This window comes from Choloepus didactylus, chromosome 9, assembly GCF_015220235.1.
Source record: "Choloepus didactylus isolate mChoDid1 chromosome 9, mChoDid1.pri, whole genome shotgun sequence".
Lineage (NCBI taxonomy): Eukaryota > Metazoa > Chordata > Mammalia > Pilosa > Megalonychidae > Choloepus > Choloepus didactylus.
The window spans coordinates 121,207,688-121,233,325 of NC_051315.1; the positions used below are offsets into that span (position 1 = coordinate 121,207,688).

At 37.0% G+C, this 25,638-nt stretch overlaps 1 protein-coding gene across 1 annotated transcript in view; it reads right to left on the reverse strand.

The window, feature by feature from the left end:
- The window catches only part of LOC119544298 (SPHK1 interactor, AKAP domain containing), a 208,567-nt gene that overhangs the window by 125,569 nt on the left and 57,360 nt on the right, over positions 1 to 25,638 (reverse strand). The window contains exon 3 of the mRNA XM_037849670.1: positions 8,640 to 8,747. Within this exon, the coding sequence (XP_037705598.1) occupies positions 8,640 to 8,747 (108 nt within the window). The remainder of the gene's footprint in view (positions 1 to 8,639; positions 8,748 to 25,638) is intronic.

Below are 25,638 nucleotides of genomic sequence, written 5' to 3' on the forward strand. Positions count from 1 at the left end.
CCAAACATCTTTCTGCATCTCCAAGCATCTCCAGACATCAGCATCTGTGTCTGCTCTTGAGCTCTCTTACAGGACTCCAGTGAACTAATCAAGACCCACCCTGAATGGGCAGGGTCCACACCTCCATGGAAATAATCTAACCAAAAGGTCTCACCCACAGTTGGGTGAATCACATCTCCATGAAAGCATTCAATCAAAAGTTTCCATCCAATAATTTTGCATTAAAAGATCATGGCTCTTCTGGGGTTCATAACAGTTTTAAACTTGCACACCTGCTTAAACTGCCTTCTAAGCTGAGTGGATCCACTTAAATATAGAACTTCTGTTTTACTCAAGGTTGGCGGACTTCTGTTACCAATATCCAATTATTTACTTTTCTGCAGGCCGTATTTAGCTTCTCTTTGAAAACTGTTGAATAAATATTTAAAGAATGCCATTGTCCAGTGACTCCTGAATTGGGTGCCTGAACAAGGACCTCTGCAGCTCTGGTTCAATCCTGGTTTTAAATATTTATGCTTCACACTCAAGTACATTGGTGTAAAAGGGCATCACATCTACAATTCATTCTTAAAAGTTTCAGAAGAAAAATTATATATGTATAATTAGACACATCCATATACATAAAGAGAGAGAAATTATATATATATATTTAGACACAACCATATACAAAAAGAGAGAGAAGAAGAAAGCAAATGTACTAAAAAGTTAACATTTCGGTATATGGGAATTCTTTGTATTCTTCTTGCAATTTTTCTGTAAGTCTAAAAGCAATTTTTCTATAAACATGAAATTAAAGAATTAATAATAATGGAATTTTAAAAATGATGTTCCAAACTTGATTTTCAAAGGAAAAAAAAAAAGGCAGCATTAAAAGTTGCTGAAAAACTTGGTAAATAGCTGGGCTAGATAAAGTAAAATGTCCCTTCAGTTCTAGAATTATGTATTTCCTTGGCCATGTGAGTCTACATTTTTTCCATAGACCAACTTGTCAACTGGGATATTTGCCTCTTTTTAAACTTTTTAAACATTTTCTATTTTGAAATATAACATATATGCAGAAAAATGGTGAATTTCAAAGTACAAATTAACAAGTAGTTATAGAAGCAAATTTCAAATTATGATATGGGTTCCAGGTCCACATTTTCAGGTGTTTCCTTCTAGTTGTTCCAATACATCAGAGACTAAAAAGAAATATCTATATAGTGATTCATTAGTCATAATCAATTGTTAAGTCTTATCTTCTCTGTCAAAACTCCTCCCTCTCATTTGATCATTCTCTCAATCTTCAGGGATATTTAGGCAATGACCGTTCTAACTTCTTCATGTTGTAAAGGGGTTTGACATTATGGGATAGGGGGAATGCAACTGGTTGATGTTCCCAGACTGACTAGTACCTCTGGGTTTGGGGACTTATTTGGCATAGGAACAATCTGGAGGTTTTAAGTTTCTGAAAAATAAACTTAGTGAGTGAAACTTTTATAAAGTCTCAGATAGGCCCTGGGTACTCTTTAGGGTTTTCAGCAATGACTGCTAGTTGGGACTTGGCATACCATGGCAATTTGCAATATCTAACTGAAGCTTGCATAAGAGTAACCTCCAGAATAACCTCCTGACTCTATTTGAAATCTCTTAAGTCACTGAAACCATGTTTTGTTTTATTTCTTTTCCCCCTTTTGGTCAAGATGGCATTGCCAGTCCCAGAATGCCAGAGGCAGGCTTATCCCTGGGAGTCATGTCCCATGTGGCCAGGGAGACTTACACCCCTGGAAGTTGTGTCCCACATTGGGGAGAGGGTAATGAGTTTATTCACAGAGTTGAGCTTAGAGAGGGAGAGGCCACATCTGAGCAACAAAAGAGGTCCCCTGGAAGTGACTCTTAGGCAAAACTGTAGGCAGATTTAGCTTTCCCTTAGAGAAATAAGTTTCATAAAAGTAGGCCTCAAGATTGAGGGCTTGGCTTATTAAATTGGGAGCCCCTAATGCTTGAGAGAGTATCAAGAATTTCTTGGGTGGGAAAATTTAATAGTTCCATATTTTTTTCTCCAGTCCCTCAAGGGACTTTGCAAATGCTGTTTTAATTACGTGCCCAACATACAATGGACTATCAGGGTCTTACATTTAGCTATACAGAATTACAAGATCTCATTCCCTATTCTAGGCTCCATGTGTTTAAGTTGTTTAAATGAACTGGCCAGACAGGTTAAGTTAGATTGTGTACTACAGAAAATTTAAATTTTATCCAAAATAAACATCTCTTCCTTTGGTTTCACATAAGAGGTGAAGTTTTAAGATATAGACATCATCATCCTTTACCCTTAGTCCAGACCCCCTCAGCTTCATTCATTATCTCTAATTGAAGTCTGATCTTTTTTTCAGCTTCTTTAACAGTTGCTGTGTGGAGTAATGCTGACTTTCAGAGCTGCAGAACTCTAACTCTGTGTCATAGGTGTCACACATGTACCCAAAGTTCCAGGGAAATATCAGGTTATACACATAGAGCACAGCATCTCAGAATTTAGAAAAACATTTAAAACTCAGGAATAAATGTGATTGCTATAAGAGCTTACAATTTATGCCCTAATTTTCTTATAAGTATTTTCTAAATGAGACCATACAATATTTTTCCTTTTGTTTCTGGCTTATTTTGCTCAACAAAATGTTCTCATGGTTCATTCACCTCTTTGCATGCCTCATGACTTCACTCCTTTCTGTAGCTGCACAACATTCCATTGTCTGTGTATACCACAGTTTGCCCTTCTGCTCCTTAGTCAATGTACCCTTTGGCCACCTCCATCCATTGGCTATCAAGAATAATGCCGCCATAAACTTCAGTGTGAAAGTGTCTGTTTGAGTTCCTGCTTTCAGTTCTTCTGAGTATATACCTAGTAACAGGATTGACTAATCATATGGTGACCCTATACTCAACCTCCTGTGGATCTGCTATATTAGCCTTTGGAGGGGCTGCACCATTCTGTTACCCTACCAACACTGAATAGGTATACCTCTCTCTCCATGTTTTCTCTAGCACTTGAATCTTTCTATTTATTTACTTATTTATTTTGAATCTGCAGATTTTATTGAGATATATTCATATAACATATATTCTATCCAATATAAACAATCAATGTCCCACAGTCTCCTCACATAGTTGCACAATCAGCATCACTCTCAGTTTTAGACAATTTTCTTGCTCCAAAGAGAAAAATATCAGATAGACAGCCACACCAAAGAGAAAACCCAAAACATCCCATAACTCTTATAGGCCCCCAATTATTTACCCCTACTCTTGATGTGGTATTAGTGAGGTATTGCTGTTAAATATAGTCCATAGCATGTAATAGGTAGTTTTACCCCTATACCACTCTATTATTAACTCTTTGTTCAAGTATCATACCTTTGAAGTAGTGCAAGAACTTATTTATATTTACAGTGCTAACTGGTGAGATACTTGACTTTAAACAACCACTTTCAATCATATTCACCTTCAATACAGCACTATTGCTTATAATCCTACTAATGAACTATTGTCACCTCTATCCATTCCCATACATTTAAGTTCAACCTTGTTAGCAAGTCTGTACATATTAGGTAACTGCTCCCCTTTCTCTAGCTTCTATCTCTAGGTCCCTTATATTCTAGAATTTAAGACTGAGTTTACATTTTTAGGGGGTTCATATTAGTGAAATCATACAATATCTATCCTTTTGTGTCTGGCTTATTTCACTCAGCATTATGTCCTCAAGTTTCACCCATATTGTCACATGCTTCAGGACCTAATTCCTTTTTATTGCTGCATAATATTCCATTGTATGTATACATCACATTTGTTTATCCACTCATCTGTTGATAGACACTTGGACTGTTTCCGTCTTTCGGCAATTGTGAATAACGCCGCTACGAACATTGGTGTACAAATGTCTGTTTGTATCACTGCTTTCAGATCTTCTGGGTATACACTGAGTAGTGGAATTGCCGTGTTGTAGGGCACCTCGATACTTAGTTTTCTGAGAAACCACGGAACTGTCTTCCACAGCAGCTGTACCATTATACATGCCCACCAGCAGTGAATAGTGTTCCAATTTATCCACATCCTTAAACAAAATGGCTGTTTGTTTAATGGCAGCCATTCTTATAGGTGTGAGATGATATCTCATTGTGCTTCTGATTCGCATTTCCCTAATAGCTAATGAAGAGGAACATTTTTTCATGTGTTTTTTAGTCAATTGTATTTACTCTTCAGAAAAATGTCTATTCATATCTTTTGCCCATTTTGTAAGTGGGTTGTTTGTTCTTTCGTTGTTGAGTTATAGCATTTCTTTATATATACTGGATATCAAACCCTTATCAGATATATGGTTTCCAAATATTTTCTCCCATTGAGTTGGCTGCCTCTTCACCTTTTTGGCAAAGTCCTTTGATGCACAGAAGCATTTGATTTTGAGGAGTTCCCATTTATCTATTTTTTCTTTTGTTGCTTGTGCTTTGGGTGTAAGGTCTATGAAGCTACCTTCTATTCCTAAAGAGGTTTCCCTATGTTTTCTTCTAGGAGTTTTATGGTACTGGCTTTTATATTTAGGTCTTCGATCCACTTTGAGTTAATTTTTGTATAGGGTGTTAGGTAGGGGTCCTCTTTCATTCTTTTGGCTATGTTATATAGTTCTCCCAGCCCCATTTGATGAAGAGACTGTTCTGTCCCAGTTCAGTGGATTTGGGGGCCTTGTCAAAAATTAATTGATCATAGATCTCGGGGTCTTTTTCCAAACTCTGTGTCAATACCATGCTGTTTTGACCACTGTGGCTTTATAATAAGCTTTAAAGTCAGGAAGTGTAAGTCTTCCAACTTCATTCTTCTTTTTTTAGGATGTTTTTGGCAATTTGAGGCCCCTTTCCCTTCCAAATAAATTTTATAACTAGCTTTTCCATGTCTGCAAAGTAGGTTGTTGGAATTTTGATTGGTAATGCATTGAATCTGTAGATCAATTTGGGTAGAATTGACATCTTAATGACATTGAGCCTTCCTATAACATTTTTTTTTAATTTTCAGTATACACTGAGTATGGGTATATTTGGAGAAACAATATAAAATAAAAATCAACATCAGAGACATCATTTTCTCATTGTTGCCTCTGGGTTGCATTAGCATCAGAGACCCAAAGAGGAGCTGTCAGATATCTTCTTAGTTTTGCAATGCCGTGAATGGAAGGTAAAACACAACTTGAGAGCTTGTTTTATTTATTTACAAATTTAAGGCAAATGTACTTATTTTCAAACACTATTATTCATCAATTAAAGTGCATGTTAGAAGAAAGGCATAATTTGTTTGGTGAGTGATAACTAGGAGTTTGAAAATGATCAGTTAGGAAAGAGCCTGACAGTAACTATGAAGAGAAATAATGTAAACTGTTAAGGTAATTTTAATGAAAATTAAAACAAAAGGATTTCTAGAAAACCTAAAATTAAACTCCAGCAAATAGCGAAAAGCAATAACAGATTAAAAAGGGATTAATTTGCTTTCAATTAAAAAAAAAAGTCAAGAACTGCCAAGTTCAATTCCTACCACTTATGTTTAGGACCTCTTTTATTAAGACAATGTCTCAGCTATTGGGTTTTGGAGAATGGCTTCCAGTTCCATTATCCAATTCCACATTTCCCTTTTTAAAAATAATGAGTGTTTTTTAAACACCCTGATAATCAGTATCTGAATTTTTTTTCAGCATGGCAAATTTGAAAGAAAATAAAATTTTATAGCTTTATAGAACTCCATTTTGAAAAACATAAAAAAAAAATTTTGATGTTGAATGTTTTTTTGGAAAAACTTCTGAAGATGACTTCAGAGACCTTCCGAGCCAGCTTTCTATGGGTTTTTCTTGGTGTGACTGTCATATTTCTGACCACTCACGCTCACAGGCTTGTATGGGATAGAACTGTTCTTGGCTAAGTCTCCTCACTTTGGTGGTGCAATGAATGCAGTACATTTCTCCTGAAGAAATGACCAAAACTCATTGTATGGTGCTTCAAAACAAACATCCTTACTGGCACACACAGATCTCTTAACATTTTCCAGACCAGAGATTTTCCCTCAATAAAATATTTAAATAGACACCTTGAATTCAGAAAACATTTGTACAGTGAAGTACTTAGTTCTAAGAAACCATGAATCTAAATACTTGGAGTTCAGTATAATGAATAACAAGCTAATCAAAGTTTCACAGGAAAAAGTTGGTGACTAATTCTGATCAAGAAGAAATTATTTAAAGAAACAAAGATTAATTTAGGGTAGGGGTCTCCAGATTACAAGGCAATAAAATATGAGAGGCCATTGCTATAGGTTCCTCAGATTCTTCACGACTATTTGTGAATAGATTTATGTTCAGGATGATTTTGTGAACTTACATTTTTAAATTAAAATTTAATGAGGATATTATATTTAAATCCAGTCCTTTGTTTTTCTTTAAATTATAAGTTCATTGTCATGCTTATGTGGAGAAATGGTTTTGAAAAAAGTACTTTCCCCTGAATCATTCTGTCCACTCTTACTGTATAGCTATTTTCTTAAGAGCTCCCTGTCCCAGCCAACTATCTTTATAGCTCACCTCTATTTTTCCTCTAGATAATAGTTTCCCCTTAGCAATATCTGACTCTGAAGCTAGAAATCTGTGCCATGCAGAAAGAGAGAGAATTGGAAAATTAAACAAAAGTTATTACAGGGTATTTTTGAGAGATTAGGAATAGTTTGTCTTAGGGAACCTGAGATTTCTTTTAGGTTTAGAGTCTATAGATAATTTTTATATTTTGTGTTAGTTTCAAGTATTACAAACTATTAGAAGAAAATGAATCTTCCTAAATACATTTCTTTGGGTTTAGATTTTGTTTTTTGGAAAGAACAGGAAGAACCAAAAAGACAAGGTGAATCAGCTAAAACACATCAATGACAAGTGACACTGTAAAGTGTCAAAGAATTAGGAAAGAAAGTCATGGAGTTTTAAGTCCCAATTTGAGTCTAATGGGATCAGTGGGTAATGGGAGGAGAGTTTTCTTACACACCTAAGGATTCAAAGGTAATCCTTACATTAGGCTATAAATATTAGCATTTCTAATAGATTTCCATTTTTAGCAGTTTTTTTCCTTATTAGAGAAGTTGTGTGTCTACAGAACAATCATGCATAAAACAACAGCGTTCCCATATACCAATATACCACCCTATTAGAAACACCTTGCAATGGTATGGAACATTTGTTAAAATTGCTGATAGCACATTTTTATAATTGTACTATTATTAATAGTCCGTGGTTTAACTTAGGGTTCACTGTTTGTGTATTGTAGTTCAATGAATTTTTTTTTTTTAAAAAGCCAAACCCCCAAAATATAAAGTTGAGAGAAGATGTCTATGCCCGTCATTACACAATTTCCACTGCTATACCTTTTGTGCCTTCTCCAAGTGGTGAGCTGTAATGCAGCAGTTGATAGCATTACACATCCATTTCTCTCACTTTTACAATTTATAGCTGCATAATTAGAGATGTATGTCACAAACGCCTGAATTTTCCAACCCAGAGTTGAATTTGTTGCAAAGAAGGTATCACTATTATCTGCCACGTAATCCTTTTTGTTTTCCCCAAATATTTTTAGCCAGGACGAGTTTCCTAGACAGGGGATCAAAAGTAGGAAAAGTAGTAGCATAACCACAATCATCCGACTACACAAAGAGATTGAATTAAGTCTATTGAAAGGACTATACAGTGGGAGAATGTGAAATGTTTTACATCCTCTGTATGCCAATTCTGTCTCGCTCTGCTCCTTGTATAAAAAAGCTTCCTCTTCTCATTTGCAGCCTCTGGGTTGTTCTTTTTTTTTTTTCTTTCTTTCTTTCTTTTAACAGAAATGCTGGCATGTATGCAACTTACCTCCCAGGAATAGCTCAGAGATGATGCTGTCAATTTAGTCATGAGAATTACATTTCTCTCCTTTTTGGAAATATTCTCCCCATTCTCTGTAATCATGACCCCATAAGGGCCAAGAGGTTTCAATTAAAACAAAAACATATAGCTTTGTAGAACATATAGGAAGGAACATATTTTCAGAAAAACAGTATGTACCTACATTCTAAACCATACAAATTTTAATGTTTATCTATAAGAACATCTCTTAGCTTGAAAACAAGGGGTTTGCAGGTAAAGCTCAGTTCCAATATATTAAAATGCATGCCTGTAAATTTCTTGGGTTGAAAGACTTTCAAATAATGACAATAACTTAAAAGAAAGGTTGAAAACTTTTTTTACACAATTCTCATGTTAGAAAATATCTACCAGCAGGGGTTACAGAATACATTGAAAAGAATCTAAGAGAGCTGCTGAATGGTCATTATTTCTCATCATACAATTCTATTTCTGAATCTTTTTCTCGGTGATTTTGAAAATATAAACTTTTTTTTCTTTCTCAGGAAATTGATCAGATTAATTTACAGGTTGAAACCAGCACACAGAAACATTAGCTCTGTGTCTTATTTTTACTATGTATTTTCAATACGATACTCTCCTAGCCTTATATTTAATGAATTATAAAACTTCTGTCCTGATCATGGGCAAACCTGCACATTTCCCTGCTTTATCAGACAATATTCATGACGTTTTGTGTACTTACAGAAGCACAGTTTTCAGACTTGTCTTCCACAAAACCAATCTGGCAGGGTGTCCTCTGATTCTGCAACCAGTAATCAGTAGATTCTAGCAGACTACTGCTGCGAAGAACCTGAGGGAACCGAGAAACCCTTTTCAGTGCTTTTGGGCCAATGTTTTCTATTTAAACAAGCAGCTCTCTTCCGAAGAATCTGAAAGTGTTTCCTCTTTCTCAGAGCATTGGATATTAAAAAAAAAAAAAACTTGCACAAAATGGCATCACTAGATTATATAAAATATTCAACCAGGAATTGGCTTTAGAGGAGCTCATTCATGTTAACATTGATGTTTCTTCTCCTATCAAATCCAACACCTAGAAACTAAACTTCAATATCTGTGGGACTTTTGTATAATCTGCAAACAAATGATGCTTTGGATTATGGTGCAATTGTCAATAGGGATCAAACTTCATTTTAGTGATAGTGTGCTTTCACACCATATAAATTATTTTCATTTTTTAAAAAATGTAGTGTTTTTCCTTTTAGTTCAATACTGCTACTGAAAATATGATTCTCAAATTCTTTTACTCTGCTAACAACTGCGAAATAGAGTAATTTTCCATGTATAACTCTTTTAGAACATCTAGGATGCTATGTTAAGTTTTAAAATTATTAAGAATGAGTAAAGTGCATGAAAGTAACCATTTCCATGTTGTAGGTTAAAGCAAAAAGAATTTGTATATATGAATTAACAAAAACAAATATGATTTACAAATGCTTTGTTTCTGGGTTTGGATTTTAAAGCAACAAAGAAAAATCATATTTTGAAGATACAATCTCATAAACAACCAGATGACTGAGCTTCTAATGTTTAAAACTACTGAACTATTTTATGAATTTTCCCATCCTCTATAATGTTTCCACAACTCTCATGGTACCTTCTATTTTATGTGGGTACACGTCTGCTAATATTTGACTTACTACACTCACTTACGCAACATAACAGATTTAATCAGTTTGGTTAATGACAAAAATAGAATGACGCTTAAATAACAGTTCAAGTATATTCAATTATACAACAAAGATTGTCTTCATTTATTCCAAGATCAAAACTATTAATTTTATCTTTCAAAAGTAAATTAATCAAATACATTTCTGATACTTTTTTCAACAACAGATTTGGTTTAGTTGAGTGATATTATTACTTCTATACCTGTTCCCACTGAACGTTTAACATTACCCAGAGAAGATGAATTTTCATCCTTTTCCAGAACGGAACAAGGATACACTCTGTGAATAAGCAGGGAATGGAATGGCAAACTTGGGTTATTACTGCAGATTAAGGGTGGCTTTGGAACGTCTAATTTCTCTTAAAAATTTTACCTAAAGTGTAGTTCCTAAAGTGTGGCCTGGAATCTCTCGGAAATCCGGTGGTCAAACTATTTTATAATAATGGTAAGAGGTTATTTGCCCTTTTTACTCTCATGATCACATGTATGTACAGTGGAATTTTCCAGAAGCTACATGATGTGTGACAGCGTAACAGTGACTGCAGGACCAGACGGGAGAGTGCAGCTGTCTTCTTTTAAACCAGACATCAAAGAGATTTGCAAAAATGTAAAATCATGTCACTCTTCTCACTAAAGCGTCTTGTTTTGTTCTAGAAAACATACATATTTTCATAAACATGTTATTTATGTTAATATGTAATGGGTTCATCATATTTTAAAATCAATAAATATAAAAAATTCTTAGCTTTAATTTGAAACATGGAACATATGACATGTATAAACCACATAAACACCAGCTTCCTGAGGTTCCTGAATAATTTTTTGCTTTTTTTGCTATTTGGAACAACTTTTTAAAAAAATTTCATGAGTATAACATGTTTATTGTAGATATTTTGGGAAATATGGAAAAGCATGTTATCCCACCATTCAGAGATAACCTATTCTCTGCACAACCTCATATATATTATTATCCCAGTAGTTTTTTAGAGTGCAAAGAAATTTTGATTTAAAAAAAAAAGATTGAGAACCACTGACCTAGACTAACATATATGTAAAGTAGAATAAGCCTCTAAGTTCACCTTCCCCGCTGCCATTGAATTTTCTTTGCGGAGTAGGATAGAATCTAAGAGCATGGATGTTAGCAGTAACTGAGTTGAAATTCTGACTTGGTTACTATAGCAGGATGACCCTTGGCAAGTGACACCCCTAGGTACCAGTTTCCACACCTGGGGATAACAAAAACCCAGCCTCAGCAGGTCGTCCGGGTATTCAATGAGATGGTGTGTGTGAAAGATCAAACCACCGATGACATGTTATCCCCTCAGTACATGGTTTTCATTATTATTACTTGAAACAAACTGCAAAGGAAGATAGATAATTGGAAGCCTGGAATTGGTAGATTGAAAGCATTTCAGATGGATAGGGACAAACTTTCTTTAGCAAATATTCTGGTTTAAGGTGTAATTTTAGTTCTTCATTTTGAAGTATTAATAGTTACAGCTACCATTTTTGAATGCTTAGAATGTGCCAGGAATTGTGCTAAAATTTCACATGTACAATTTGTTTTTACTGTTTTAATTTCATTCTTACTACAGTGCTATAAAGTAGGGATTATATTAAAGATAACGATCCTTCATATTAGTTTGGAAATGAAGACTTGAGGCTCAGAGAGAGTTGGGTTTTTGCCCCAAGTTGGCCAGAGCCAGACTTTGAACTTGGCCCTGAAGATGCCAAGACCTGCACTCAAAATTATTTAGTATTTAGCAGTACTGCCTTCCATATACATACAGATGGGTATGAGTTTGGAAGCGGTTCTGAAAAGTTACGTGCACCTAATCTTTGTAAACAAAACTACATTTTCCTACAGACTTCCATTTTAAAGTTAGCTTTTCATTAATGAAATTCTGAGGTGATTCTTTCTTTAAGGTGAAGAAAATTTTTGCGAGGTAAATTATAATTTAATTAATCCACTTGGCAAGTAGTTCCAGTATTTTCATACCTCAAAGGAAAACATGCTTTACATCTATTTCAGCTAACATTAAACCAAATCAATGCCATTATGCTTCTGTTCCTTGTCTTTCTCTGATTCTTAGAATTTGGAGCACTTACCAGTAACACAAAGCACTCATTGACTATGTATCCTAGGAATATTGGATATTTAAAATGCAGGCAACAAATTAGCATACTGTTTAATAATACTTTACAATGAGTTTCAATTAATCCTCTGAGTAGAATTACTTCTTTGCCATTCCAAAGCTCATGTCTTAAAAATTAGGTCCCTGGACTGCTTCTACATTCTAATATATACAGTGCACACAAAATGACGGTTCCAAAAAACTATGCCAACAGAGACAAGCACTTGTCACTTATCAGAGACTGTGAATTATTCTTGTCTTAGGACAACCTCAGGAGGGAAACAGCATTGGTCACAATTTACTTGGGCCTTTCAGAAAAGTGATGGGCTGTGCTGGCACATTTATCTGGTGTAACACAGGGAAGCAGAGGTGATGGCATCAAAAAGCCTCATCCTGGCACTTCGCAGCGAGAGAGTCCCAGAGCTGCCAAAAGAGGCTGTCTAATGATGAGGCAGACTGAGAGAAGAGATGCCTACGACCAGGGAAATGAGCTCAGAAAGATTAATCTGTCAAGTCTTGTAATTAATGTGTCAAGTGTACTAATTTAAGGGTATTTTTTTTTTGCACCTATGTCTTAAAAATTAATAATAACTAAAAATATACAAGACCTTGCCCTGTCCTAGCCTAGGAATGAGGAAAAAAGTTCAAGAGAATTATGGACCTCGTCACTCAATGGAAAATGCTGAGTGTTTTCCTAAGGTACAGCTTTGCTTTAAGAATAAGTAGAAACGGCTGAGTAAAGAAGTGGAAGAAAAAAATGAAACCTAAATCTTTCTTAAAAAGAAATGTTTTGAAGAGAGTTTGTTTGGTGAGAATATTCACTCATTGCATAACATTAAATTTTAATTCTATTCATCATAATTAAAAAATAATTCATCTTACCACATCAGTAATTAAAATTAAAAAGGTTTTCCCATAGAGTTCATTAATGTTTGAGATTATGAATTATGAAATCCCTATATTCTCTCATTATTGGCCAAGTTATACTACATTTATTGAGAACTGTCTGGGCAAAGCCACTAACATATGTTGTCTGAACTAAACGTCTAGACTTACAAGATAGAATTTAATGACTAATATATGTGGTGTGCTTAAAACAGTGCAGGGCACATAGTAAGTGCTCAGTAAACATAAGCTATCATAAAAATTATTATTCCCTTTGTCCAGACTTAGAAGGGTCAATAGCTCACCTAGTTAGTGGAGAACCGAGTCAGGTGATTTGACCCTAGATCAGAGTTCCTACTTAAGCAGGGCTTCACTGCAAGTTGGTGAAATTACATAATTCTTCATCCTCAGGTTCTACTGAATCCCTGTGCCTATGACCACATCCATCCCTCCCTTGGGGCCTTGGTCTGGGTGCTCAAGTGTTTTGGGTTCTGTACTGGTTTGTATATATTATGTCCCCCAGAAAAAGCCATGTTCTTTGATGCATTCTTGTGGGGGCAGATATATTACTGGGGATTAATTTGGAACCTTTGGATTAGGTTGCTTCCATGGAAATGCACCCCACCCAACTGTGGATAATTTCCATGGATAATTTCCATGGAGGTGTGGACCCACCCATTCAGCATGGGCCTTGATTAGTTTACTGGAGCACTATATAAGCTCAGACAGAAGAAGCGAGCTTACTACAGCCAAGAGGGACACTTTGAAGAATGCACAGAAGCTGAGAGAGTAGCTGCAGATGAGAGACAGTTTGAAGACAGCCGTTGAAAGCAGACTCTTGCTCCAGAGAAGCTAAGAGAGGACAAACACCCCAAGAGCAACTAAGAGTGACATTTTTGAGGAACTGCAGCCTAGAGAGGAACGTCCTGGGAGAAAGCCATTTTGAAACCAGGACTTTGGGGCAGATGCCAGCCATGTGCCTGCCCAGCTAACAGAGGTTTTCCGGACGCCATTGGCCATCCTCCAGTGAAGGTACCCGATTACTGATGTGTTACCTTGGACACTTTATGGCCTTAAGACTGCAACTGTGTAACCAAATAAACCCCCTTTTACAAAAGCCAATCCATCTCTGGTGTTTTGCATTCTGGCAGCATTAGCAAACTGGAACAGGTTCCCATTCTAACTCTGCTGTTTAACCAGGCGCTTCTCTGACTCATGGTCAAGTCACCCACTGGCTCCCAGCCTCAGTTTGCTCCTTGAGCACAATTAAACAAAGTGAGCAGAAGGCCTCTTGTGCATGGAACATCTTCTTGTGATTCTCCCCCTCTCCACCTTTCATTCTTCCAGCCAGCATTTCCCTTTCCGAAACACATTAAGAGCCAAGTGAGGAGAATAAAAATGCAGGCTTCACTAAACCACTTAACATCATCAGGTAAGCAGTTTTAATCTGTGAAAAGCTTTCAGTCTGATGACTTTGGACAAGCCATTAGATAAAGAGGAGTGCTGGCATGAAGAATATGTGCTTGAGAATTTAATGATTTAAAGCTTTATGAATATAATCTCCCTGCTGAGAGAGTCACATTATGAGGAGGCAAAGAGAAAAACTCACCAGGCTCTCAATGGCTCATTTATTTATCTGCTATTTTTAGTTGTGGGCGCACTTATTTTACATGGAGAGCTAATAACGAATGTGCTGTGCATTTGCGAGTTTGAAATGATGGCACCTTTTCTCTTAAAATTTTATGAATGTCATAAAACAATGAAGAACGATCAGCACTCTATTTTAAAGTCACTTTCCTTTTCATATAGGGTTAAGTTGCAGAAATTTCATATTGATATGGGAAGGGACAGAGGAGACAAGGCTTGTAATCGGGACACAGCCATAGATGCTCCTGAGCAACGTCTTCTATTAAAAAAAAATGTCATTTCTTTGGGGAAGACAGTGACATCATTAGTCGCAGAGGTTTGGAGGCAGAACTGAAATTAAGTTGTATCTCCCTCACTTTCTGAAAGAACTTGGGCCAGTTGTTTAACTTCTGCTGAGACTTAGTTTTTTGGATACTTAAAGTCAACTTCAGAAGGCTGCTACAAGGAGCAGTTAAAAAAAAAACACATCTGTCAAATGCTCACCTCTTACCAGAGTAGGCAGTTGATACATGATAGCTATTATCAGAATGCAATAAAACTTAGATAATATATATTTATCATCTTAGTGTTTTCTTGACCTTTTCATGGCAGTTGAGGATTTCTCTTTATTTGTGATATTCCCTTTTTTTACTCTTCCTCTTTCTATCTCTTCCTTCAGTCAACAAATGTTCATTGAGCCCTTTCTACATCGTACAGTGGAAATATTAAGCTGAATAAAAATGACTGCTGCTTTTTTTGGAAACTGAAATCTAATTGAGTAAGAACAAGCACGCAAAGGACTGTAATAAAGGAAAGTAGGTGTTTTGCTCAAAAGCCATCCAGGTCAGACAGCATGAAGGATGGAGCCACTCATCAGTTCTACCTGGAAGGAAGGGGTGGCAGAGGGAGCTCCAGGTGAACAGAGTGAGAGATGAATCGGATTTGTCCGGAGGTGCTGGGGAAAGCAGGGAGGATGGGTCTTCCTTATAAACTAATTTTTCCTCTTCCAATCCCCTAAAGGTGGGCATTCTTTCACATTTATTTCTCTCAAAGACTTTGTCAAAAGGTAATAAATATTTTAATATTGAGGAACATCCCCATTTTTTTGTCCTATACAATCAAAATATTATCACATTTCTTTTTCACATAAGTGGAAACATAAAGATGTGAAACAGCCTTGAAGCTTTTAAGAGGGGGAAATTTCACACACAAAATGCAATGTTTGCTGAACGTATGTAGCATGATTAATGACTAAATGCTGCTTAAAATTAACTGGATAACATGATCAGAACAAGGAAATCACTCCACTTCAAAACAGAGCTTTATACTTCCCCTGACACAGGTGAGACTCAGAGAAGTTAAGAAGCTCTAGTTACTGAGATATTGATGTCCTCAGATGTCTGGAGGCTGGACAGAGCTTGGGGTGGCTATAAGGCCAGCACCACTGGCCATCAACTTACTTGAGGATGCCAAAAATATTATTTTTTAATACATCATGATGTGGAAAATGCTGGGAAGTACTCTCTGAAGGTATCATCCTTCCCAGGATGACCTGTTATTTTCATGAGTGTGTATTGGAGATGAGGGGAAAAAAGATGTGCTACCAAGTAAGTGGAGCAAGAGCAGCCCATTAGAATGGCCCTGGGCATCTCTCAGATAAGATTCTTTGGGCCCTATTCCTGTTCTAGACTTTTTCTAGGAAACTCAAGTGTTTTGTCTAATACAAGAAGACTCTCTGCAATGTGAGTGGGGCAATTAGATTTGAGCAGTGAGTGGCAGGGATGGCAAAGAACTGATAGGAAAGAAGGCAGGGAAGATCCCTCATGCAGCTACCCATGCCACACATATTTTCTCTGCAATATAATAACGGCATCTCTGCTACAGGTAATACTTTCTTCATAGGAATATCACAATGCTGTAAAATTTGCCCTTTTTTAATGTTCACTTGTATGCATTTTGAAACTGTATATAGTTGTGTAACCACCATCCCAATTGGGATGTAGAACAACTTCATCACCCTGAAAAATTCCTCCTTCTCCTTTGTAGTCAATTGTCCCTGGAGTCCCAGCCTCCAGCAACCACTAAACTGATTTCTCTCCCTAAAATTTTGCCTTTTCTAGAAGGTCATGTATATGGAATCATATCATATTTAGCCTTTGAGACCGGTTTCTTTCACTGAGAATATGTTTGAGATTTATCTATGTTGTGTTTTTTTTTTTTTTTTTTTTACTTAGTAGTTTGTTTTCTTTTATTGTCAAGTAGTATTCCATTGTATGGATGTACCTGAAGATAAACATATTTTTTTAATCCATTCATCAGTTGAAGGACCTTTGGGTTGTTTCCAGTTTTTGGCAATTAAGAATAAAGTGGCTATAAACATTCACCTCCAGATTTTTGTCTGAACTTAAGTCTTTATTTTGCTTGGGTAAATACATACAAGGGAGATTACTTGGTGGTACTGTAACTTTTAAAGAAACTGCCAAAATGTCTTCCAATGTGTATTTACCATTTTGCATTCCCAGCAGCAATGTATGAGAGGTTCAAGATGCTCCAGTATTTGATGTCGTCAGTTTTGTTCTTTTAATTTATTTTAGTCATTCTAATACATATGTAGTGCTATTTCAATGTGATTTTTTTTGTTTAGTTTTAAGATTTTTTTTTCCTTTTTAAGATACTTTTAAAATTACTATTTTAGTTTCTATTCCATATTGGCTCAATCCATATTCAAAAGCACTAATTAATGCTAACTTTGTGCTACCATTTCTAAGAAAAGGATAATGCCACTCACATTGTTTCCATTCATTCACTCGACAGTTCTTTGTTAAGCACATGTGGTTTGTCAGGCACTGTGTGTATAACTGAGAAATCAATGATACGAAAACAACAACAACAACAAAACAGACAATCTCTGTACTCATTCTGTTGGGGGAGGACAGACAATAAATACATAAATAAATACATCAGATAATGAAAACTACTGTGAAGAAAAATAAAATCAGGAAAAGAGTAAAGAATGAAGGGGCACCATTTTGGAAAATGTATCAGGGAAGGCCTCTCTGGAGGTGACATTGAGCAGAAATGTGAATAAAGAAAGGGACCAGCCATGCTCTTACCTGAGAGAAGTGCACCCAGCCAGAGGTCATCAGCAAAACCAAGTCCTGAAGCAGCAGTGTGCGTGGTGTATTAGAGGAAGAGCTGAGAGCTTTTGATTTCCAAAACCTTTGACTTTTCATTGAAAGGAAATACATTGCTAAACTGGGCCAGCATTCTTTCTAATGTCGTAAAGCCCTATCAGATTCTACAAAGTTCTTTTACTATACTTTTGGAATGTTTAGTCACTAGCTTAATTAATGTTTAATTGCCAAAAATTTTTATAACTTAAGAGCCTGTCATACACACAAACACACACACACACACACAACTAGACCAAAAGTCATCAGATTTACACACTTAACTTCAGTTTGGTTTAAATTATGCCTCAGCAAATTTTTTTTGCAATTCTAGTCTTTAGTTTTCTACTCTGGGACATAATACCTTTCCCATTATTAAAGTGTTTAATATCTGTTTAAAGCACACTGAACTCCTGAGAAGAAACAATGATGTAAACCAGAAATAAAATGATTGTGTGGCAGAAAAATTGGCATAGAAAACTCAGTGGTTTAGTTTCATTTTCTCTAAAGGTTTAATTAAACGTTAAGATAACATCTTCCTTTTAATGATAATTCTATGTGCTGGCTGACTGCCTGAGTTCTTGTGTATTCAGCCTCCTTTGAAAAAAAGAGAAACTGTTTACCAAAGTATGAATAATCATATATGATTGTTCATAGGACATTTGCTACAATATGATTTTCTGTTTGGTTGAGTGGGAATCATTTCTGCATTATACCATCAATACCTTCTAAATTTGGAACTCTGTGACTGATTATTTTTAAAGTAGTGGAGAATCAGGGAGCTCTTTTAGGGCCTTGGAACAAATCAATTCTCCATTACCAAAGAGGAGAAAAAAGCCTAGAAAACTCCAGATCAAAGACATGGTTAGTTGGGAAGGTCCGGAAGGAAATGGTTAACAGCAGATCTGCAATTCATTCTCTCCTTTAACTGTGGAGGAAGGTGGAAGGGAATTCCTCCAGATAAGAAGTATTGTGAACCTGTCACATTATAATGAAATTATATTTAAATTTCATTATAAACATAATAATGTCTGGCTTCCAGATAAAGAAGCTAATTTTATTTTTCCAGTAGGAGTCCTTATCTGTGGCATGATTTTTAGCAAGATGTACCTGGTCTATCTAGGCTTACTACTGGTAAATAAACCTGGAATCTATTGATTTATGGAACACTGATCTCTGAAAAATCTCACATAAGCTATGGATGTATCTGAGTTTAAAATGGAGGTGTCTCATGAAAAAAAGGCCCAGGTTATGGTGACATATGTCTAATTTAGAGACCTTTTATGTTAATCTGGGCCAGAGTGTATTCTTATGCGGCATGAAAGGACCTAAGGGATTGATTGACAGTCTCATACATCTCCCTACTTCTCTTGTATATACAAACTTGCTATTGAGCCAGATCACCAACATGGTCATATGGTTGACAGTCTGTCCCTTTTTATTATCTCAAGGATCTTAAAGTCTGAGAATTGGAAATCGGGTGTACACAAGAATGGTAGAGTTGCAGAAAGGACAATTCAGAGTTTGGGAATTGTTGGTACTTGTAAAGATCTATCAAGCCATACTTGTCTAATTCTGCCATATCAGAAAAATGTCAGCTGGCTAAAGAATGTTTTGAAAGTTGATCAGACATTTTTCTACATGAACATGATAACTGAGTTTGAACCTCAAGTGTAAAATAAAAGAGTTACAGAAATCAGATATATCCCAGAAATGCAAATGTAGTATGATTTACCCATGATCAGCAATGATTTTGAACAGAATCAAACTGGATGTATAAATAGAGGACAGCCGATTAATTGCTATCTAGTTATATTTAGAGTCAGTATAATGCTGTGATATTTATTGGATCAGTAAAGGGAATGTATTTTTTTAATATTGGGAGAAGCAAAATATAAGAAACACACATGCAGGAAAATATATGATCACTTCAAGGCATTATCATTGATTTTGGATTATTTCCTGTACGTATGCAAAGTACAGTCAGTGTAGGATTTGCCACTCGACAGGGAATAGTGGATTTAAACACATGTATCACTTTAATGCTGATGCATGCTCTGGACTTTTCTCAGATTATTCTCTTCTTGGGAAGAAGCAATAGGAAACAACCATCTTTTAAGATACCCATCCATTACCCTGAATATAAGCAGATGAACATAGAATTTGCTAAGGAATACATCTGCTTCTTGGATGCTCTCTACCCTGGAGACTGTGAGTCCTTACATGTGTCTTTCAGGGTGGGTCTCTGCTTTAGTTTCCTGGCTGCTAAAACAAACACCATACAATAGATTGGCTTAAACAATGGGAATTTATTGGCTCATGGTTTTGATACTAGGAAGAGTCCAAAATCAAGGTGTCATCAAGGCAATGCTTTCTCCCAGGAGACTCTGGCGTTCTGGGGCTGGCTGTCAGCAATCCTTGGTCCTTGGTTCTTCTATCACATGGCAATGCACATGGTGGCCTCTCTTGGCTTCTTCTTTCTCTTAAGGGTACCATTGACTTTCAGCTTCTTCCTGTGGCTTTCGCTCTATCTGCCTGAATTTCATTCTGCTTATAATCCAGTAAAAGGATTAAGACCCATTCTGATACAATTGAGCTGCACCTTAACAGAAATAACCTCATTAAAAAGTACCACTTACAAGGGTTCACACTCACAGGAATGAATTAAGTTTAAAAACATGTTTTTTTGTGTGTAGGGTACATAGCTACAAGCCTCCACTGTCTTCTCCATCAAAGGCAAAAATGAATCTAGTAAATGTAGGCACAAACATGAGGGGAATCATTTTCAGAGATTCATGAACATCTTTAAAGGGTGTTCAAATTTATCTGAGCCATTTCCTTCCTTCTCACTCTGATACTGGAAGAACTTTAATCAGAGGGGCGAGCCTCGCAGGATACTGGAAAGGTAGATGGGATTTGGACTGGTGGTTTCTTTGATGGGTACAGAAAGTAAAGAGAAAAGGCCTCCAGGTCAGTGATGGGGAGCAGGGAAGATAGAAAGGGGAATTCTGAATGCCACATTCGGCTTTTTAAAAAATATTAGAACCTTTCCATTTCTGGATAGAGATATTTAATATACAATACAAAGGGTCTGGGTAATTACAAAAAGAATTCAAAAAACAATCACTTGCCTAGTTCCAATACTGCAGCATCACCCTCAATTCCACAGAATGTTCTAAGCTATTTTGGATTTTCGGAGTCCTACTTTTTCATTAAAAAAAGGCACTGCCAGCTCCTTGCAGGAGTTCTTCATACCTAGCAAAAACGGTGCTCAAGGAACTGGGCTGTAGAGAATAGACTGAGATGAACAGACACCTTGAGCACTGTGGAGCAATTGTTGGAGGCAATGAGAGGTGGAGTTGAGTCCTGAATAGAAGTCCTTACTGACTCTTGGAATAAGAAGCTGAATCATACCCAAATTGTGAAATAAGCCATAACTGACAATTTTAATTGAAGTGTACCTGGTAGGATTATTGAATCGATATTTTCCGAACAATAAACTCAGTGTGGACCAGGCTGTCTTGAAGGCTGGAAAAGATGTAAATCATCTTGAACCGCATTTGCTAAGGGCGGAGGAAACTATATTTGCCTTCTGTCCTCAGTGTAAGTCTGAAGCATCCTAGATGTCAGTGTGGCTCAAGATGTATAGAAGTTTCCTTAGGGGGTCAGTGAAAATGCCCTGCGTAAGTCAGGGTTCTCTAGGGAAACAGAACTGTAAGGATACACACACACACACCCAAACACACACACATAATGTGAATATACAAATTTATGCAAATATTATGAGATTTTTAAAAATAGGAATTGGCTCATGTGACCATGAGGATGGGCAAATCCAAATTCCATAGGGCAGGCCACAATGAATTCCCCTGGAGAGGCTGGCTGGCTGAAGTAGAGATGGAAATTCTCCCTTCTGATGGCTGAAATTGTCTACTCCTTTTAAGGCCTCCAATTGATTGGATGAGATTTCTCTGATTGTTGAAGGTGTTCTCCTCAATTGATTGTAGATATAATCAGTCATAGATGCAACCAACATACTGGTGATTTAAGTCCACCAAATAGCCTCACAGTAACAATCAGGCCAATGCTTGCTTGACCAAACAACTAGACACCATAACCTGCCAAGATGACATATGAACTTAACCATCGCATTCCCCCATAGGGAATTTTGTAGCTGGATCTTTAGATGCAACTGGGCTGAATAAGAACCAGTAGCTTGTTCCCCTTGCTTCCCCTCCCCCAACCCCTCTGCCTCAATGGAACCCCCCAATTATGGATGACTTGTCCTAAATAGGAGAATGAAACAGAGTTCATTCTTCTGTTTAACCCTCACTACCATACAGTCCCACTGATCTTTAATTTGAATTGCATCTCACCAGGGTTCATTTTTCTCTCTTCCCACTATTTCTACATAGGTTCCACCTCTCCTCTCCCCACCTTCTTGCCCACACCAAGTATGGACTCTTAACCTCTCCTTACATCCCAGACTCCAGTCTCCCTTTGCACTAAGGAAATCTCTTAGGACAGCCTTGTTAGCTTTCCTTAAATATCACCATCAGTAAGACAATTCTCTACTTCTTTTTTTAAAAATCTCCCTTTTTCTTCAATGTTTCTGGTTACTCTTGCAGAATGGTGACAAAACAGGACAACCTGCCACTTAATAAAAATTGGATAGTTCATTCCTTGGTATCAGAAACTGGACGTTAAGACCCTTGCCAGATTCTTGATCAGAGGTTATATTCCAGGGGTAAAAGCCTGGTGTCTTCCTCTTACAGAAAGGCAAATACAGCTCAAACAATAATTTTTTTTAAATGTAAAATGTATTTTTTAAATTTTTAAAGATATTTCTTGCCTTAAGGAAATAGCATCTACAAATACAGACTATTATAACTATTTCCATCATGGGAACACCATGCTTTTAAGCACAGTGAAAATATTTTTTAGCTCCCTGGAAGCACTACTGCGGCTTTTAGCCAAGAGCAATACAATTCTGCTAATAACACTGTCTGTAGAAATACATATCAGAATCTAAAAAGCCTACCAATTTGTATGCTCATGCTGGCCTGCACTAATTGAATTGCTTTAGTTAATTACAAGTCATCAACAAGATATAAATTTAGATGAAAGTGTATTTTATAGAATAAGATGAAATGTCAAGTGACTTCCATTCTGTCATCCTTCAGATGGACCTGAGCCACTGTTGACAGCAAATTTAAGTCAATTAAAAAGAGGCCAGTCACAGCAAAGAATACTCTTGAAACTTCAAAGAGCCGGTCAGATGTCATATTAAGATCAAACTCTGCCTCTGGGAACCTGAAGTGTTTTCAGTCTGCTGCCTTTGATAAGTCCAAGTTTAAAGCAGATTTAATTAACATGGCATAAAAAGAGAAGGAGATTTGGGGTGCTGATCTTTCTTCAACAATTCTTTCCTCAGACAAATCCTATTCAGAAACTTGGTGCCACTATACCCCAAATAGCAAATCTTCAATCCATGAAGTAAACACACAATTGAAAATGTCCAGCTATTGTGGAAATCTGGCATTGAATATAATGCTTTCAGAGTAGAGGAAAATCCAATGGATATCAATATAATGAGGGTATATCACATGTTATGTCCAGATGAATTTTTAAATTTGAATAAAGTTTACATGGTGTAAAGATCAGTGATTTGGAATCAACTAATGTTTATTAATCATCTACTACATGCCAAGTACATACACAAACCTTTCCATATGAAAAGTCACACCAACACTAAGTCAGAAAGGTTATATAACTGGCCTAAGCTCACACAATAATAATATAACTCAGGTCTTTGGATACAAACTCCAAGTTAGTTACATGATATACTACTGCCTCCCTAGAAAATAACAGATATTAATTTATTATAAAGAGAATATAAAGACTTTCCACTTGCTGTTTAATGGATACGGAAGGACAACATTTACAATATTTAGCTTAAAATGGAAAATCCCTATTACTCAGTTTAACAATAGTGGTTGTATTTGTTTTATAAAAAGAACTGGTCCTGGAGGAGAAAGAAGATGGTGGCATAGAGACGAGTGGAAGTTAGTTAGTCCCCCCTGGAACAACTAATAAACAACCAGGAACAAGTCAATAATCTGGAATAACTGCTGGGGGACAACCATGACTGTCCACATATCATACACCAACCTGGATTGGGAGGAATGCCTGAGATTGCAGCATGAAATCTGGAAGTAAAAGCAATGGAACCGCACCAGAGCCACCCACACCCACCCATGGCAACCTGAACTGCAAAACCTCACTGTGATAGAGAGCAGCACTCTCCGAACAAGCGAATGTACATCAGTCCAGCTCCAACCGGGGTTTTGATTAACAAATGTGGACTGCTCAATACAAGCTACAAATCCCCAACAAGCAGACAGAGGCTTTTAGTGATGATTGACCTTAAAGAGCCAGAGGACTTCTCTGTGCCAGGAGGGAAGCCCAGAGGATCAGGTGCTGTCTCTGGCCAGTGGGTGAAGCTGGGGGGACCATGGACTGGTCCTGAAGGGGGGCTTTCTGTCCCTTTTTCTCTCTCTCAACCTGGGCAGCTCAATGGAGAAAGCCAAAGCCATTTTCAGTTCACAGCTCTCTGACTCAGACAAAGGTGGAGAGAGCAGAGTCAGGGAGACAAAGAAACTATTTAAATGCAAATGAAAACTCCCTAGGGGCTGTATCTTCCCTAAGAGGAAGGAGGCAGTGCCCAGCCCTACTACTGGCCTCCCATTCAGAACCAGACCCTAGAGCCTGGGGAAAAACAACCAAAACAGAAACTGAGGACTAAGGGGCCACACCTCCTTACATCAGTCAGGAACTACAGGCTGACAGGCACCATCTTCTAGGCAGGTTAGGAAAAGCAAAGAAGCTTGGGGCCTCACAGGGTGTGTCAATCTTCTAAGACACACCCTCAGGGAAACCTAATACTGAATATTGCCCCCTTCTGAGATCTGAGCCCATTCTGGTCTGGGAAAAACTGATTGGGGTAACCAAGGAAACCAGATGCCTAGACAACATAAAACTACAGCCTACACTAAGAAAAACGAAGTTATGGCCCAGTCAAAGAAAAAAACTTACACTTCAACTGAGATACAGGAATTGAAACAAGTATTGCTGAATCAATTCAAAATGTTTAGGGAAGATATGGCAAAAGAGATGAAGTGCGTAATGAAAACACTGGGTGAATACAAGGTAGAAATCAAAAGTTTGAAAGAACAACTGGCAGAATCTATGGAAATGAAAGGCACAACACAAAAGATGAAAGACACAATGGAGACATAAAACAGCAGAGCTCATGAGGCAGAAGAAAACACACTCAGGAACTGGAGAACAAGACACCTGAAACACTACACACAAAAGAACAGATAGGGAAAAGAATGGAAAAATATGATCAATGTCTCAGGGAATTGAATGACAACATGAAATACATGAATGTACATGTCATTGGTGTCCCAGAAGAAGAAGAGAAGGGAAAAGGGGCAGAAGCAATAATAGAGGAAATAATCGATGAAAATTTCCCATCTCTTATGAAAAACATAAAATTACGGATCCAAGAAGCAGTGTACTCCAAACAGAATAGATCTGAATAAGCCTACACCAAGACACTTAATAATCAGATTATCACACGTCAAAGACAAAGAGAGAATCCTGAAAGCAGCAAGAGAAAAGCAATCCATCACAGACAAAGGAAGCTTAATAAGAGTATGTGCAGATTTCTCAGCAGAAACCATGAAGGCAAGAAGGAATTGGTGTGATATATTTAAGATACTGAAAGAGAAAAACCGCCAACCGAGAATGCTATATCCAGCAAAACTGTCCTTCAAATATGAGGGAGAGCTCAAAATATTTTCCAACAAACAGACAATGAGAGACTTTGTGAACAAGACCCCTGCCCTACAGGAAATACTACAGGGAGCACTACAGAGTGAGAGAAGACAGGAGTGAGAGATTTGGAAAACAATTTTTTTGAGAGATGGTAGCACAGCAAGGTATGTACACTGAACAAAGATAACTATGAATATGGTTGAGAGAGGAGGGTTGGGAGCATGTGGGACACCAGAAGAAAGGAGGAAAGATAAAGACTGGAACTGTGTAACTCGGTGAGATTTAGAGTGTTCAACAATTGTGATAAAATGTACAAATATGTTCTTTCACGAGGGAGAACAAATGAATGTCAACTTG